Source organism: Schistocerca nitens, chromosome 2 (genome assembly GCF_023898315.1).
Source record: "Schistocerca nitens isolate TAMUIC-IGC-003100 chromosome 2, iqSchNite1.1, whole genome shotgun sequence".
In the NCBI taxonomy this organism is placed as follows: Eukaryota; Metazoa; Arthropoda; class Insecta; order Orthoptera; family Acrididae; genus Schistocerca; species Schistocerca nitens.
Window position 1 is genome coordinate 170,821,812 of NC_064615.1, and position 17,462 is coordinate 170,839,273.

The 17,462-nt window shown below is 43.1% G+C and overlaps 1 protein-coding gene across 1 annotated transcript in view; it reads right to left on the reverse strand.

Annotated features, from left to right (window-relative positions):
* The window catches only part of LOC126234903 (neuroligin-3-like), a 443,765-nt gene that overhangs the window by 102,775 nt on the left and 323,528 nt on the right, over window positions 1-17,462 (reverse strand). Inside the window, exons 10-11 of the mRNA XM_049943642.1 lie at window positions 11,218-11,465; window positions 350-1,030 (exon numbers count right to left, since the gene is read on the reverse strand). Of these exons, the coding sequence (XP_049799599.1) occupies window positions 350-1,030; window positions 11,218-11,465 (929 nt within the window). The remainder of the gene's footprint in view (window positions 1-349; window positions 1,031-11,217; window positions 11,466-17,462) is intronic.

Below are 17,462 nucleotides of genomic sequence, written 5' to 3' on the forward strand. Positions count from 1 at the left end.
TTACACAGTACCTTCTGCATAATTTAACACAGCCTTTTTCAAAAAAACTGTATATTTTTGAATATATAAATAAAAAATTGCAAAAAAAAATGTTGTGAATTTTCATTACAATTGAAAAAAAATCATCTTTAATAACTGAACTAAAATTTTGTAAAATCCCTGTGTTAAGTTGTAGCCGATATTCCAATAAATAATCTGTAAAAAGTTCAACTTCCTACCTCAAATACTTTGTGAGGAAAGATGTAATTTATAAGCGTTATTTTAACATTGCAGGTATAGGGCGTTCCGGAGCCCCTTAACATACAATACACTACAATCATTATTGAAAACAAGGGACAGAGAGGCTAACCTGTTGCTGCGGCTGCATCTGCTGCTGGTGCATGGGCGGCAGCTGCTGCTGCTGCTGCTGCTGCTGTTGCTGGGCGACGTTGGGCGAGGGCGGCGGCGCCTTGAGCAAGTTGGGCAGCACGTTGGGCGCGGGCGCCGACAGGTGCTGCTTGGTGAGCGTGTGGTGGGACGGCGACGTGGCCAGCGGCATGCTCTGCGCCAGCATCATTGCGGCCGTGTCCTGCTCTACGTCCACCACGACGCTCGAGCTGCCCGAGTGGCCGACGTGGTAGTGGCCCTGGGCGCGGTGCTTCCCCGACAGCGTGTCGAAGCTGCCCGCCGAGGGCACGCGCCCCAGCTGGCCGCCCGGCGACTGCGCCTGCTGCTGTTGCTGCTGCTGTTGCTGCTGCTGCTGCTGCAGCGACTTAACCTCCAGGCGCGTCTTGTCGCGCTGGTAGTAGACGCCGGCGAAGATGAGCACGTTGAGAATGAGCAGCGAGCAGCCGATCGCGATGGTGACGCTGAGGGCGGTGGAGTAGGCGGCGTAACCGGCCGCTTCCAAGCTGGCCAGCGTGTCTCCGGTCGAGTTGCCCTGCTGCAGGTGGTGGGTCGCCTGCTGCTGCTGCTGGTAGCTGCCGCCACCACCGCCGCCCACCACTGTCACGCACGTCGTCATCAGTGTGTCCATCGTCGTGACAGACACCTGCAAGTTATCGAACAGCAGCAGCTTGTAATATTTCTGGTTTAGTCAGCCATCGTAGCAGGCTCCGAGAAGCTGTTTCCAGAGCAGTGTAGATGCAAGAAGTATATAGATGACGAAATGTAATGTCAGATACCTGTGACAGATGTTACATTCGGTACCATTCCCGTAAGAAAGACCGCCTGCATAATGCTACTGTTCTGTGATTGGCTGCTGTGTTCGGAGTAAGGGCACCAAAACGTTAAAGTATAGTTATTATTATTAGTTAAACTACTCATTGGTATGACTTTACTTTTTAATATAAAAATCTCTCAACAGCTGATTATCAAACAGTCATTTTAGAATTATTAAAAACAATTTAAATCAGAAACAAAAGACTGATGAAATTGGAGACGAAGCACTTCGGAAGCGTTCGGGTCAGGCCTTTTCTGGTATGGCGCGCGAAGTGTTTCGGCTGTTCGTCACTCTGGATCAGGCAGTCGAGAGGAACAGACATGTTGTCTGTCGTAGGACGTGTTTCCAATTTTTATTTAAGTTCCTGTCCGTCACTCTGGATTAGGCAGTCCAGTTGTACAGTCATGTTGTCTGTGGCAGGATGTGTTTGCCAGTACTCAGTATTAAAAGATTCACTCCCATAGTCATGAGGCCCAGACACGTGCCACAAATAGTGTAAAAATACATTTTCGTAAACACTGTGTTTGATCATGTGCTTTGCTGTATCAGAAGGTGCTGTATTAGTATCATGTAGTCTTCCTGTGTGCCTATATTAAAATACGCGAGTGGCATCCCAAAGAAGTGATACATTATTTCAGAACAGAATCTCGCTAAAAGTCAGTTTCAGCCTCAAGATACAGAACCTACGACCTGCGCGCTGTTTTCTGCGCTGGGGACATCAACTTGAAGACAGCAGGTTAGTGAACTATAACAGAACCTTGGTATTCCACACAGTGCAGTGGAAACAACTAGGCGCCTCACGTGTATTGCATGCACAGAACAAATGTGCTCAGTGACACGTCGTCTGCGGTAAAGCAGAGGAGGTAAAGAAGGATGATCGTTATTAACACCAACAATCAATTCATTCTTCCTTTCTTGCCGTAAGCTGCCTGTTAACGAGCAGTGATGGGCCTGCTTAGCGGTCTTATCACTTTTCGGTATAGTTTCGTGAATGATTCAGAAAATTCTGTTGTGTGAACAAACCACGTCTCACATAGAAACAACGTAAATAATGCAAACGAATCACGATTACTAGGTTACCAGGAGTGTCATCTGAAACTGACTGCTTCAGTTGACACCTGAGGTCGCAGAACAATATGACAATGTGATTCTTGAAGTTTTCCCGGCGGTCATAATGTTCCATCATCTTTCGGGCGTGCACTCGGGACAGCGACAATTCTTCTTGCGATATTTCGGCTAGTCTCCGACTCGCCTTGAAGATGGCTGAGAGGTTTCTAGGCGAAATATCGCAAGAAGAATTGTCGCTGTCCCGAGTGTACGCCCGATAGATGATGGAACAATATGATAATGGTTGAACAGAATTGAAGACATTATTAAATTCGTTCTCAGTTGCTATGGTAGCTGTCATGTAAGCAATTAGCTGTCAAATGGTTCAAATGGCTCTGAGCACTATGGGACCAAACATCTTAGGTCATAAGTCCCCTAGAACTTAGAACTACTTAAACCTAACTAACCTAAGGACATCACACACAACCATGCCCGAGGCAGGATTCGAACCTGCGACCGTAGCAGTCCCGCGGTTCCGGACTGCAGCGCCAGAAGCGCTAGACCACCGCGGCCGGCAATTAGCTGTCAATAACTTTGTTATTCTAATCCAGGTACAGTATTCTGCACTCCAAAAGATTGTCAACATTTCCCATGATACATTACTCATTTTGAACGTTGCTGGCCTCTGCACACTAAGGGTGCCATGCCTACCGATACCTACAAAAGTAGGTCCTATGTTGACATACTTGATCATACTGACAATATGTTAAAAGAACTGAACACCAGCCAATATGGAATTGAAAGGAAAGATGAAAAAGATTAAGGAAATAACTTTTACTATAGTTGAATTCTTTTATCTTGGCGGCTCGCGCATGCCCGCCCAGACGCGGGAGATTGCTGCGTTGCCAGTTGCACACGACGCACGCGCCAAGAGAAACAGCGCCATAGTATAGTATAGTTCGCAAGCTTACGTTTAGGGAGGAGCGCGCAGTTTATGAAGTAGAGCCACCACGGCCGCATTAACCCTTTCGCTGCTACAGAGACGTGCTCCCCGCATTCCGCGCTGTGCGCGATTTTGTCACTGCACTGCTCGACTGTGCTGACACATGGTGTTTCCGACTGCTTTGACACACTTATCATTCGATTCCACAAAAACTATTTGGCCCAAAAATTAGATTTTTACACATCTTCTTGACTGATACCTTCCCCCCACTTCCTTTGACTGACTGAAGTGCTTTAAAATAAAGCCAAACGCGCCCGGTGTAAATAAAACTTTTATTACAGTCGCGAAAGACGGAATATTTCTCAATATTACATACGACACCTATGTGGTACTTAAATTAAATGAGATATTGTTATACAGTAAATTTTATATGAAATTTACGTACCTTGTCCCCATTTCATTCTCAACATTGTGGCAACTAAAATCGACCATACGGAAAGTATACACTATGGACTTTTACCTCTGCAAACTCTTCAAAATTTCGTGCAATGGTTTACTACATTTAATGCTGCACAATAACTGGGTTGAACATCGAAACAAAATTAAGTCATTTATGGGGGGAAGGTATCAATCAAGAAGATGTGTAAAAATCAAATTTTTGGGCCAAATAGTTTTTGTGAAATCGAATGATAAGTGTGTCAAAGCTGTGGGAACACCATGTGTCTGCACAGGCGAGCAGTGCAGTGATGACAAAATCGCGCACAGCGCGGAATGCGGGGAGCACGTGACTGCAGCAGCGAAAGGGTTAATGAAGAGACAAAGCACTAGAAATTTCAAAAAATTGCATTCAAACGAATAAAATTCATGAAGTAAGACACTTCGATATTGTTTTAAAATATAAAAAAATATTTAGCATCGCACAAGGTCATTTATGTTGGCGGCCGAGTTTAGGTTCGTTCTGCGCATCTGACGTCAAAAAATAGTCAGCCAATGAACAGAGAAAGACGTTGCCAGATACCTATCGCTTACTAACTCCACGCCTTAACCGTTACGCTAGCGCAGCTCGTCCTGCAACGTCTCTCCATAAGGACTCTAACAGGTCACGCAAAATTCTGACAAACAGTGTTGGTATGCCTATGAATTACTCGCACTTCGTCGAAGTACAATAGGAAATAAATAATTACCGCTGTTCTTTATTGCGAAAAAGCGGTTCGTGAAATTGATACAAACACCTTTCCTTGCTATCGCCTGAATTAAGAGTCTTATTGCTTGTTTGGTTTAATGGCTGGCTCTGAGCACTATGGGACTCAACTGCTGAGGTCATTAGTCCCCTAGAACTTAGAACTAGTTAAACCTAACTAACCTAAGGACATCACAAACATCCATGCCCGAGGCAGGATTCGAACCTGCGACCGTAGCGGTCTTGCGGTTCCAGACTGCAGCGCCTTTAACCGCACGGCCACTTCGGCCGGCTTGGTTTAATGAATTAATAGAAAATGAAGCAATTGGTATAAAGAATGGTTTTTCCAAACTTTCAAAAAACAAAGTCTGCTATCAAGACATTGCTTTTGTTCTATTACTTTATTTATGACTGAACGTTTCTAAAACTGAAGACACTCGTCAGTGATCCGCTCTGCAGTCGAGATCTGGCAACGTCGTTCTCTGTTCATTGGCTGACTGTATTTTTTGACGTCAGATGCGCAGAACGAACCTAAACTCGGCCGCCAACATAAATGACGCGCACTTTAGGCAACTATTCGTGAGCAAGAAATAAAAACATGGATATCTGTTCACTAAAATCACCATGAATACATCTACACAACTGGATGGTAGGAAACTGGAAAGTGAGTTGTAGTCATGAACCAGCAAGGCAGAAAACATCATCATACTCATCATCGCCATCGTTATCATCATCTTCGTCAACATAGTCATCATCATCATCATCATCATCATCATGACGACAGTCCCGTCTCAATTACGCCATTACATATGATCAGAGTTTCAAGTACCCTTCATCAGGTCGATTGTAAAGGAGTAATGTTTCTGCTCGATTCTGCAGAAGTTGTAAATTATTACTCTGATGTAGCTGTTAGATACAAGTAAGATTATAGCGAATTGAGTAGGTGAGGTGTCAGATCTACTATCTTTACTATATAGTCAGTCAACTATCGAAATGAATCAGAGACGAGTGCTCTTAGTCACGCAGGTTCTGCTAACTACTGGCCCATTGGACCTGTCTCAGTTTACTATATGGCCATTTGGCTTTGCAATATAGGAGACAAGTCGTCAGTAATGACTTGGTCCTGTCATTTACTGAAATTCTTAAGTATTATTCGTTGAGATAGAGACAGGCATTCTCTGTTCAATACTATTCCAAGAAATGTACAGTAACTATCTCGCAGTTAACATGTGTCGCCAGAGTCTTTCCCCGGCTACTCGTAGCTGATGAAACTATGTCTTCACCGCTGCTACGGCGACGTCGCCGTTCCGTACGCTGACTGCTCCGTACTACAACTGATCAGCGAACCTCCTCTCTACTGATAGCGGCACCTTGATTGATCTGACTACACTTGGCCTTCCCATGCGATCTCAATACTGTCTGGTTTCATCCACTAGGAAGTTTTCCATCACGTGCGTTGATGCTGTATTGTCTGGTTGGGCTCTCTCTTTGGTAGCATTCCATCTATATGTGACGCCTTAATGTTAGATTAATTCTGTTGTCGTACATTATGTGCGTCAGTATTATATTTCCTCTGTCCTATTTTATCTTGCCCTCTCAGTGTCTTGGCGCCTTCTCTAGTATCTGTGTACCGGCTGGTCGCCTAAATGACGAATGGCATCCAGTTTAAAGTGGCGTTATCTTCTCCAAATATTCTTTAGCTGTCCTATTTGTCTTGTACTCCTACGAAGCAAGGCGCTTACGCCATCCACAAGTAAATATTTTTTTGATCTAATTGTTAGTTAAATGTTTTCAAATGTTTTCATTGTCTGAGATCAAGACAAATCCGTCATAAGCAGAAGAGATGCTATGAACTAACTGAGCAAACGAAGAGGAACTCTCGCAAATTGCACCCGTTTTGTGGGTGGGTCTTTCTAGTGCCTGTGTAACTGTTCAACGATCGAGAAATAGTCTTCATGCCTGTTGCACAATACTAAGGCTGCTCATCGAAGATTGTAGATGATTTGCTTTATAAGCTCAGTTATCAGCAGTCTTATTCTACATCACAGGTTATCTACTGTCATTACGACAGAACTGACGTATTTCTCTTATGGCAGACATAGGAAGGAAGATAGGGCCCAAGTACACGTAGTCAGCTGCATGAAAATCCGACTATGACAGCAATTAGAGCACTGAAATGTATATATCAAAGTGAGGGCCGGCCGCGGTGGTCTCGCGGTTCTAGGCGCGCAGTCAGGAACCGTGCGACTGCTACGGTCGCAGGTTCGAATCCTGCCTCGGGCATGGATGTGTGTGATGTCCTTAGGTTAGTTAGGTTTAAGTAGTTCTAAGTTCTAGGGGACTGATGACCACAGCAGTTGAGTCCCATAGTGCTCAGAGCCATTTGAACCATTTGAACCAAAGTGAGGAAGCCATTCATTGGAGCACGGCTCAACGAGGCATTTTATACACTACCTTTCAGCCGTTGCAGGATTGGACTGTATTTTAAGAGAACAGCAGCCTGTTTCTTAATACGCGAAGGGAGGAAACAGATCGGTGCCGTCAAAATGTGAAACACACAGAGGTCTTCTGGACGGAAAGTGAGGATAGCGAAACAATACTCTTCATTGTCGAATCTGTTTCGTGCTTTCCAGAAATAAAGAATATGTATTACGGTTGAAAATGTCAGGGCTGTCCTGTGATGGTACGGACAAGGATCATCATAACAGGCAAAATATCTCTGCACATAGCAGGCGTGAAACAGGGAAGATCGACGGTTGCCACGCTGCAAGTGGGCGGTTGTTTCCTGATGACGATGGTGACCAAGATTTAATCTGTATAGTGCAATAAAAATTTCAAGTAAATTATGTTATGGTACGTTTGTAGTGACCTAAATTCTTTACATGATGGCGGTCTGGTACGTGCCAATATACATAATGCATCCTCGTCAACTTAAAACTGATATTCATGTGGACTGTCTCTGACTCACAGACACATTATTGGCCTCATGTAACGGCACTGCTGCGAAAGATGTGATTACATGTTACTAAAGTCAACAGTTCGCAATTTTCCGGAACAGTCAGGAAACATTAGAATGCACAAAAATTTATTTATTTCTCAATAGTTTACTTTTTCTAGAATAGAAGTGGTAGTAGTCTGATTTGCGTTCGTTGTTCAAGGGCAACGATATTGATTTTTAGATTAGAACCTCTTGCAGTATGACACTATAATCTAACGTAAATAATCGTGATTCTCATTACTATGCGAACTGATCCCGTCTTACAGCTGGAGCGACATTTGCTGTAGCTGGTTGTATCTTAAGATGGTCTGCACGTAATGTTTCAAGACTGACGACACGAGTGACATCAATCGCGCAGATACATTATTCAACCTGAGTGAGCTGGGGCAGTGGTTAATAAACTGGACTTACATTCGGGAGGACGACGGTTCAAACCCGCAACCGGCCGTCCGGATTTAGATTTCAGTGATTTATCTAAATTGCTCCAGGCAAACACCAGGATGTTTCCTCTGAAAGGGCACGGCCGATTTCTTTCCCCATCCTTGACACAATCTGGGCTTGTGCTCCATCTCTAACGACCTCGATGTCGACGGGACGTTAAACCCAATCTTTCTATCTTACTTTCGTCCTACTCCATACAAACTTTCGCTCGATATTTTGCTCAGTCGTTCCGAAATACACATGGAAGAGGAACTACTAGTGACGGTGGTTACGCTATGTGCTCTTAAACTGAAAAAGAAAAAGAAAAAATCTACACGTTGTTCACGACGATCCTGTATTTGCTTACTGACGAGAGGGGCATTCTCTCATCAGAGAACTGTAGCCGGAACCAGAACATTGGGGCAATTACTTATGTAACGACATAGAGACGAACTATATTTTCAGTACAACGAAAAACCAGTCCAAAGTTGTAAATTTAACTTTTTTACTTACTCGATGACTAGCTTCGGGCCGAGACCCATTTTCAAATCATTGTAATATAGTAAAAATTGTACTTCCGAAGGTGTCAAAAATGTTCAACGAATAGTTACAGTGCGTGCTATTCCAGCATGTTGGAAGTTCTTGAACTGTATACTGTTAACGCCCGTAACACTAGAAACTGGAAAAGAAAGTAATATCCTGAGAGCGGCTTTTGAAGTCTCCACGAGAGACTCATCGCAACGTTAAGGTTTTTAGCGACTGGCAGGAGCTACAAGGACCTTGAACTGCCTAATTTTTGTATGAAGGATGAAATGAATAATGGTTGTTGGCCACGAAACTTTGAAGTGATTTTTGTTACGTAACTCCTTTTCAGTGTCTTCTACGTCTGGCCGTGATCTTCGAAATTCAAGAAGGAAAGTAAATAGAAATACGACAAAGAAGGTTTATAAACTTCTTCCGTTCGAGCTCCAGATCTCGTCGACGCTTTTATTTTCGCACTCTCTTTCCTGTAAACTGTTCGATATAGTTGACCTTTTTGGTGGCCAACTCTTTTTGTTGCTTCACTTCCTTGTCCTTATCAGTGACAGTGCCGTATGCCTGGTTTCTCCTGTCTCGGTTGCTGAAGGCTTAGATTTTACTTCCCAGCGTCAAGGAAAACTTTGGCACCCCTCTATGAGCTCCGTAAAAAATTTGTGAGTCCTGTGTCGCAAGTCTACCATTTTCTTTCGCCATTTCACGCACTAAAGCGATAGTTGTAACCTCTGGTGCCACCGAGAGTACACTGCTGTCGGTGCAGAGTTTCAGCGATGAGACTGATGTACGTCTACATGTTCAGACTCGTCGCCAGTCTTGCACGTACACAAAGCTCCAGCCCAACGGTCTTTTGCGACTTTGTCAAACGTCATTCAGTTCATACAAGACTGCCAAAATTCCGTCCGCATGTAACGTTTTATTTGACAGATCTGGCATGATCATGCAAGACTGACGACGAAACGTTAGGTGTAGACCAGGCTTTAGAAAAACTTTTGTTTCACTTCTTCTTCTACATACCATACCAAATGGTTAGTATACCGCCGCGACCCAAGCGTTAGTAAAATATCCAGAGACATGACTGATCGTACAATAAATGTAAATACAGGCAAAACTCATGAAATTACATAAACTGCATTGTGTTCATAGGGGTAAACTTTCAATTTTTTTTAAGTTTAGTTTTTGCATCTTGTCCTACGTTTTAACTTTAGCGACGTCCTGCGGTGGCTGAACAACAGACCACGAGCGTCTTTTCTTTAAGATCTTGATCAAACACTTTTTAAACTTGCTTGTATTTCTTCGTTTTCATTATTCCTATGACTGACTATTATGATGACTACTTTCCTTGTCATAACAATTTTTTCACGGAGTCTGATGGTTTGCATATTCTTACTGAAGTTATTTCATTTAATTTAATTACATCTGTATGGAACGTTTTGACGATCGTGGTTCTGGTGCTTCTGGCTCTGATGTACCAAGAATTGCCAAAGTGGTGTTCAGCTCCATTGGTTTTTACGTTTTATTATCGAGATTACGCAGCAGTTTTCTCTTCAGCCACGATTAAGATAAATAAATTGTTACATTAAATAATGCAACTCCTGCATTTCATAACAGTGTTATGCCCTCGTGGATTGGTTTGGCAGAAAATGTAGGGAACAAACATCACGTTGTGGTGTGTGTGTAGAAAGTCCTTCTTCAAAGTTCATGTCTTCATATATTTAGTAGTTACTTTGGGCCCCTAAATAGGAAAGTTAGTTTTCGTTGTATGATAGAAGTCAATCCTAATTAATGAATAAGGAAATCAGTGTCTTCTTTGCGTTATTATTGTGATTCGTTGCACTACATACGCTGCCTTTTTTGTCAGAGCCACTTCTTGCACTCATCGGTAAATGTATTCATCAGCATTTACTTGCCGATGCCGCGCTGCTGTCGTAATGTGTCCCACAAATATGCCAGAGTGGCGCTGTTTCTTGTGTAAGACTCGAATCGTACTGCCTCAATTCATTATCAGTTCAGTGCCGTTGTTGGAGTCATGTCGCAAGGTATCCGCCTCAATAGCTGAGTGGTCAGCATGACGGACTGTGGTGTCAAGGTGCCCAGGTTCGATTCCCGGCTGGGTCAGGGATTTTCTCCGCTCAGGGACTGGATGTTGTCTTCATCATCATAACTTCATCCCATTCGATGCGCAAGTCGCCGAAGTGGCGTCAACTCAAAAGACTTACACCGGGCGACCGGTCTACCCGACGGGAGGTCTAAGCAGCAGGGCATTTTCATTTCGCAAGGTACGTCTCATAATAGCATGAAGTTTGTGCACTGACCACAGAAAAAAAAATCCATCGTCTCCTGTGCGTTTCTATTTGACACAGTGCCACATCTCCCATCCACTGAACGCAAAAATGAAGGTATGTGCTTCTTTATACATTACAAACTGACTCGCAGATCTCTATGTAGCAGCTGCTACTATGTAGAGACTAAGAAGCGACTGCACGGCAACTAAAAGCTAAGAAGTTCTTCGAAAGGAACACATGTTTACATCAGTCGCCACCAGCTGGTGTCCAACTGAAGGGAAAAAGTGGATACAAAGCTGATGACAAATAGTAGGCTACCGAATGAGGTATACCTGTCACTATGGAACAGTGCTGTGTATTCTCGCTTTGTAAGGTCGCGGTGCTGACTTTCCGTCAGTGCGACACGTTCACCATAATTCAATATAGAGTCGTAGACGGCTTCTACAACTGCCCTGAGAAGTTGGGATGTAGAGACGAATGCGATGAGCTGCGAAGTTTTAACCTTTATGCAGAAGACTGCGAAATTATACACGGTTCCATACTAGCGATGTTCAATACATTCTTAGTCTACTTCTTTGAGCCTCGTGAATACTACGTTCGGTTACCCACCTCGAGACTGGAGCCGTTGCGAGCCCGGCCGTCGGCGGCAGCCACGATGGTGTCGTAGGAGCCGTAGGCGCGCGACAGCGGGTCCGGCCGCACGGGTCCGTCGTACAGGTCGACGTCGTTGTGGTTGCGGAACAGGTTGTGACGAGCCACCACGTCCTCCATGCCCGCGCGGTGCAGCTCCGGGATCAGACGCAGCCACACCGACAGCTGGTGCGCGCGGAAGTGGTTCTTCATGCGCGGTTTCATACCTGCCAGGGCAAGGATCACACTGTAGCAGACATCCTAAATAACAATACACCTGTAGGGTAAAATCGTGACTGGATCATGGAAAGAACTGATTTTTACGAGATACGACTATTAAGAATGGAAGTATGTATTACTATGGCCATTTTGGTTAGAGAACACTGCAGCTGTTCGTAAGCTACACTGTACGAAATACTGCAACCAGCGACTAGTATGTTTCATATCCTGGTCGCGTCTGTGGGCTCTTTCTACGGTTATTATCTACGACATGTTTGGTTTCTAGGGTTATGAGGCTGTCTTCAGCCACGAGCTGAAGGAAGGGTGTTTCTACAGTCCTCCGAAATGGATAGTGATCTGGTCAGAAGACGCCGGCACGAGTTTGACTGACTCCTTCAGGACAGCTGGTGTATCCAACATCCATTGCAGAATCTCAGAGAAGCGCTTTAAATGGTGGCAGTAAAATGTCCATTGAAAATGCCTACATTTTGATCCTGATTCTGCTTGGTTTGAACACAGGATGCTGTAAAATTCCCTTTACAAACTATTGGGACTTATAGACTGATTAGACAATATTTTAAATGGGAAGCCATGTCCCGAAACGTATCGTTTTCGTGCTACAGTCGTTTCAAAACGTTTTCGCTTGTTAGGTATGCAACACGTTAGTCATGGTTAAGAGGTACTTAATTCGGATAGGGTGACGCCATTTGACGCCTTTCTTACCTCTCTGTCTTGGTTCGAGACTCATTCATGTGTCTGTGAGTACCAAAGCAACATGGTTGAGTGTACATTGGCAGAATACTCCGACATCATCCTTCAGTGTACCGAAGCTCACGGTAATGGAAGACCTGCTTGTTGTCTGATCAAGACCATTATCCACAACATCCGACACCACCGCATACCGTTTACGGCTTCGAGAAAATGGTACCTTCACCGTCAGCAGGCGTGACTGTAGTGCTCCAAGGAGAAGCCGCACAGCCGAAGTACAAGAGTCCGTACTGTATCACGTCGAAGAGAAACTGTCAACATCATTCGTACATACAATGTGTGCACCGAACTTGGTGGTCGCCACAACAAACCATACTTGTGTGGATCAGAACACTAACCCTCAGTTGAAAAGGTAAAAAATGATTTAACTGTAAACAACAATGTATCTGAAAACTTTTTAAGTTTCCTTTTTCTTTCTTTGGTTATTATTGAGTGGAACTTTAAAAGTCGATGCGTTACCAACACGTTTTCAACTGGTTGAAACAGGAAAATGCTACGTTTCCAGAAATAGGCTCAAATTCAATTTATTATCCACCCAGTCCCTTCTACAAATCCTAGAAGTTAGCAAGGGGAATTTTAGAGCACTCTGTATAATTTAGTGAAATCGCGGAGGCGACCGGCGGACCTGTGGGATGTACAAGTTGTGTATACTCTGGGGTGAAAGTGGTGTTCCCGTAGTTGTATTTCAGAAGCTGGGATAGGGCGTTCCTTCGTGATAAGTCGAGTTATATTTCTTGGAGTGTGGAGGAGTGTGATATTCCTAAAGCGCGTTCTCGTCTGCGAGGGTGAATTTCGGGTTGAACACCCCAGTGTTCCAGGCGAGTATTGCCATTAAGTAAACGTACACGGGCTCGGTAGCCACAGATTTTATTCTAGATAGTGGAGCCACAAGTTTCCTGGACGGTGTGTTTTAGCGAATGACACGGACGACGTGAGATTTAGTAGTAGCCAATAGATTTCAGTAGTTCCAATGAAAATTTGTTGTCTTTTGTGTCCCCTCCTGTTTTTAACTTAACGACTGTAGCCCGGCTGTGTTTATGGATGAGACGCCAGAAGCAGGTTCGAGACAGCGTTGTGATTGTTTTCAGTGCTTGTTTCCCAATCCTATGCTCGGATTCGCGACGTTTTAGGAAGCGTGTGGATTACTACAGGGTACTGCCCAGTACTGTTACATTAGTGACAATTTTAACGCCGTCTCGCGGGTCAGTGTGAGGCTGCTGCTTATTATGTGGCCTGTGTATTTGTAGCAGTGCAGGGAATTAATCCGAGGCCGCCAACAAACGTTTTATAGGAAGAAGTCTACGGATCAATGCGCCGCGTTATTCCTCTCGCGCGCCGCACAGCGCTAAGATTGCGAGCCCTCTGGCTGGGACGCGAGGACGACATCGTCAGACGCTACGGAAATTCTTGCTATGTGCAATCGTCGCTCTAAAAATCAAACAGGTTGAAAGTCGTCTGTTGTTAGATGCTATAAGCACTTGTCTGCATCAAAGAGCCTTAGTCGCGTAGCTGCTTGCTAGAGTAGCTTACATTTGCATGGGAAATTGAAAGGTTTGTCTTAAGCAAGTCACCTAAACTCTGAGGTGAGCCAGTCGACAGCGATGCTTGGCGGGCAGAATTAGTTCTCCAGAACCGGATGGTCAAGTGACAAAGCGACACACACTGTTGTTGTGATGAATGTGATGAGTTATGACGTGCCGATTTGTTTAGTATAGACGCTTCGTCTCGTTATAAAGAAATGGGCATGTTGCACTGACATCATTTTACATTATGTGAGGCGATTGTTTACTTGCACTGCATTTGTATAATGTTGCTTTGTGGAACATCAAATTTATTGACGAGATGTACTTTTCAGTCGTATTCACCACAGGCAAAATTAGATCCTTGGTAGGATTCATAATTTCGTTGGAACACGTGGGAATCAACATTCAATTTCTATTCAGTCATTCGAGTCTTCAAGTTAATAATTTCATTGCCTTCCCATTCGTCAAATAATATCACTGACGTTTATACGAATATGAGGCGACTTACCTTGACTTTTGTATATGTACGGTCATGTGAAATCACGTGTTACGTTGAAGGGCACTTATATGTGAAATATGAGGTTTTGTATTCATTCTCTGGATTTCACATAATTTGGGTTTCTTACGAACATATTTTTCCCTTCTTTTATCTTTATTAGGATCCTTACGTGTATTCACTTAATAACTACGTTTTTCAACGAATGATGTTTCGCTTTCGTTTTCAGCACAATCGGCGCTTTCTCATTTTTAAATGAAATCATCAGCTAGCCTGGCTAGGTACGTGGTTGCAGCGATGGTGACTCAGCTATTTTATACCACACTAGCTCAAATCATTTCAGTTTATTAGATGTTGTAGGTAACAAAGTGCAAACACACTTACATTGCACTTTGAGTAGGTACAGTACGTCCATTAGCAAGCAAAAACAATTTAATACATTCCTGGTTGTATCATTCGTACTTGCAGGTGTGAATTAGCTTTGAACATAGTACCAGGGCCGGCCGCTGTGGCCGAGCGGTTCTAGCCGCTTCAGTCCGGAACCGCGCTGTTGCTATGGTCGCAGGTTAGAATCCTGCCACGGACATGGATGTGTGTATTGTCCTTAGGTTAGTTAGGTTTAAGTAGTTGTAAGTTCTAAGGGACTGATGACTTGAGATAAGTCCTCTAGTGCTCAGAGCCATTTGAATTTTATACCATTCTGAAGGGCCATATTGTCCTACCGAGCCAAAGTACCATCCTTTTTTCATTGTTGGTTATTGTTTTAAATTGAATCACATCTTTCTCACATATTCCTGCCATTTTAACACCATCTAGCATCTTACGTTTTCTATTTAACAGTTTGTGATAATACTTGATAATGCCTTAACGATCATATCGAACAAGCCATGCGGTCTTTCAGAAAGTGCTAGTGACATGAACACCGTGTCACAGAAGATAAGTTTGCAATCAGCCATACTTTACCAATGGATGATTTATTTCACCGTGACTAGTTTCGAGCCTAGGCGTATCGCCAGACGGCAGTGAGAATTTTTCCTACTAATTTCACGTTTTTGTTCCATGTTATAACACGATGTTCGTGATTTAGGGACTCACAAAATCATTTGTGTCATAAGTAAGGCATACACATTTTACTTACTTGAGGAAAAGATTTATACCTTGCGCATTACTGCAGAGAGGTCTGCTTCATTGATATGTGTCATGCTGAACCATGACATTGACTAAAGACAAAATAGAGAAGAAATGTATTTACACCTGATAGTTTTACAGCTCACGTTAAGGAGGCTAGTGATTTGGCTGACTGAAGTAAGAACAAGGTAGTACAATTATAGGATACCTCAACAGCAGAGATATACATTATTACAAAGTTTTAGTTCGTACCTCTGCTCGCGATGAAAGCCATACAACTGATTTTTTTTTAAATTAATGGCAGAGTCCAATTAAGATTATCTTTTCAGGATAATATTTAGTTCTCTTTTTTTGTTAAATATCTAAATTAACCACGGTAGTAACCTAAAATTATACGAACTGAATGAAATTTTGTAAGTGTATTTGATTCTTTAACTTAAGATGGCTATTAATGATGTAGTTAGCTCTTTTGAGACGGTGACTGTATTTTTCTAATTCTTCTCACAAATTCATTTCAGCTCCTTTCTCTCCATAACGTAGTATTCCAAAGTTTTTTTCAGTGGTGTTCCCTCACAAGGAATCTCTTGAGTGAGAGGTCGAAAATTAAATCTTTAGTAAGGCTCATTTGAAAGTGTTGTGTTAAAAGTTACCACAAGAAAAACATTAGCTTAATACGATTCACCATGTGTATCAGGAAGGCGACAGACAATGAGAGTCAAGGAGGTTCAGAGATCAATCTTCTATGGGTTGAATGTATCACACTTCACAAAATAGACTTCGTAGAAATTCAAGAAATGTTCAGTACGAACCATTAACTTGCACCATGAACATCGAATGAAAAATGGCATGCCACAGTGAAGGTTCGCACCATCAAGATCGAAGGCAGCTTCCTTGGGAGTTTCAAAACCATGCAGGAAGTTCAGCTATGTATCCACTCTTTAAGAATGCAAGTAGATCATATTAGCGTAACGTGGTGATGAGAACTGGTGGAATGCAGTGGCATGCAACCGAATGCGAAACAGTCTGTCATGGAACCTATTGTGAAACTGGCTACCATTTCTGGCGTAGCTGCAGATAATGTGATGATATATACAAACTGGCGGAATGCTACAGGTGAAAAGTAGGTCTGCAGCTTGTCTCATAATTGAAAAAAGTGGTTGTACCTCTGTCATAAGTTGCATTGAGAAGTACCTATTTTCATTTTTTGATGGTGACTGGTTTCGGACTCTTGATTCCATCTTCAAACCATCCGTAAAGTAAGTGTGGCAAATACAGGCGACAACATGTGTATAAAAACTGCCCATGCAGTGACGATTAAAGCGGCACTGTGGCCGACTCAACAACAGTAAATAAACAACAATGTCCGTCGTATGTGGTGTATTTAGTGTTGCTAAGTCGGCCTTAGTGCCGCTTTGATCATCACTACAGGGGCAGTTTTTGTGCCTGGGATACTGACAGTATTTGCCGCACTTAACGATACGGATGGTTTGAAAATGGACACAAGTCTCCGAAACTAGTCACCATCTAGAAATAAGACACTTCTGAATGCAATTTACGACGGAACTACAACCATTTACTTCGGTTTGATAATATGCTTTATAGGCACGGAAAAAAACAAGCATCCAGAGCCTGAATTTGTCCAGTGGTTCTAGGTGTATGAATTACAATCTCACATAGTTTTCAGAATGGATAGTTTGCTCTAAAAGAGTGTTATTTTTATACGCAGACCAGGAATGAAGCAAAAGCAAGTTATTTGGACCCGATATTGGCCAAAAGCAGTGTTCGTACCACATTTTCCCAGTCTAGCTTGCTGTGAAGTGAACATTCCCTACATTCGTTAAAAGATCACGCACACGCGAAGAATCGTAGGTGGTACAGCGCTTCCAACTTCTCGCAAAACGGTAAATAACTTTCCAGCCAAAATCTCCCATCCTGTTTAAAAGTCGGCATAATCATTTACGAATGTGTTAAGGCACTGATGTTATACAACTCTCTTGGTATATCTAATTTTGAGGGTTTCTTTCATATGCATTTCCTCTTCTATTCCCGATTAGTCGGAGCTGAAACCAAATTCCTTACTGAACGATAGG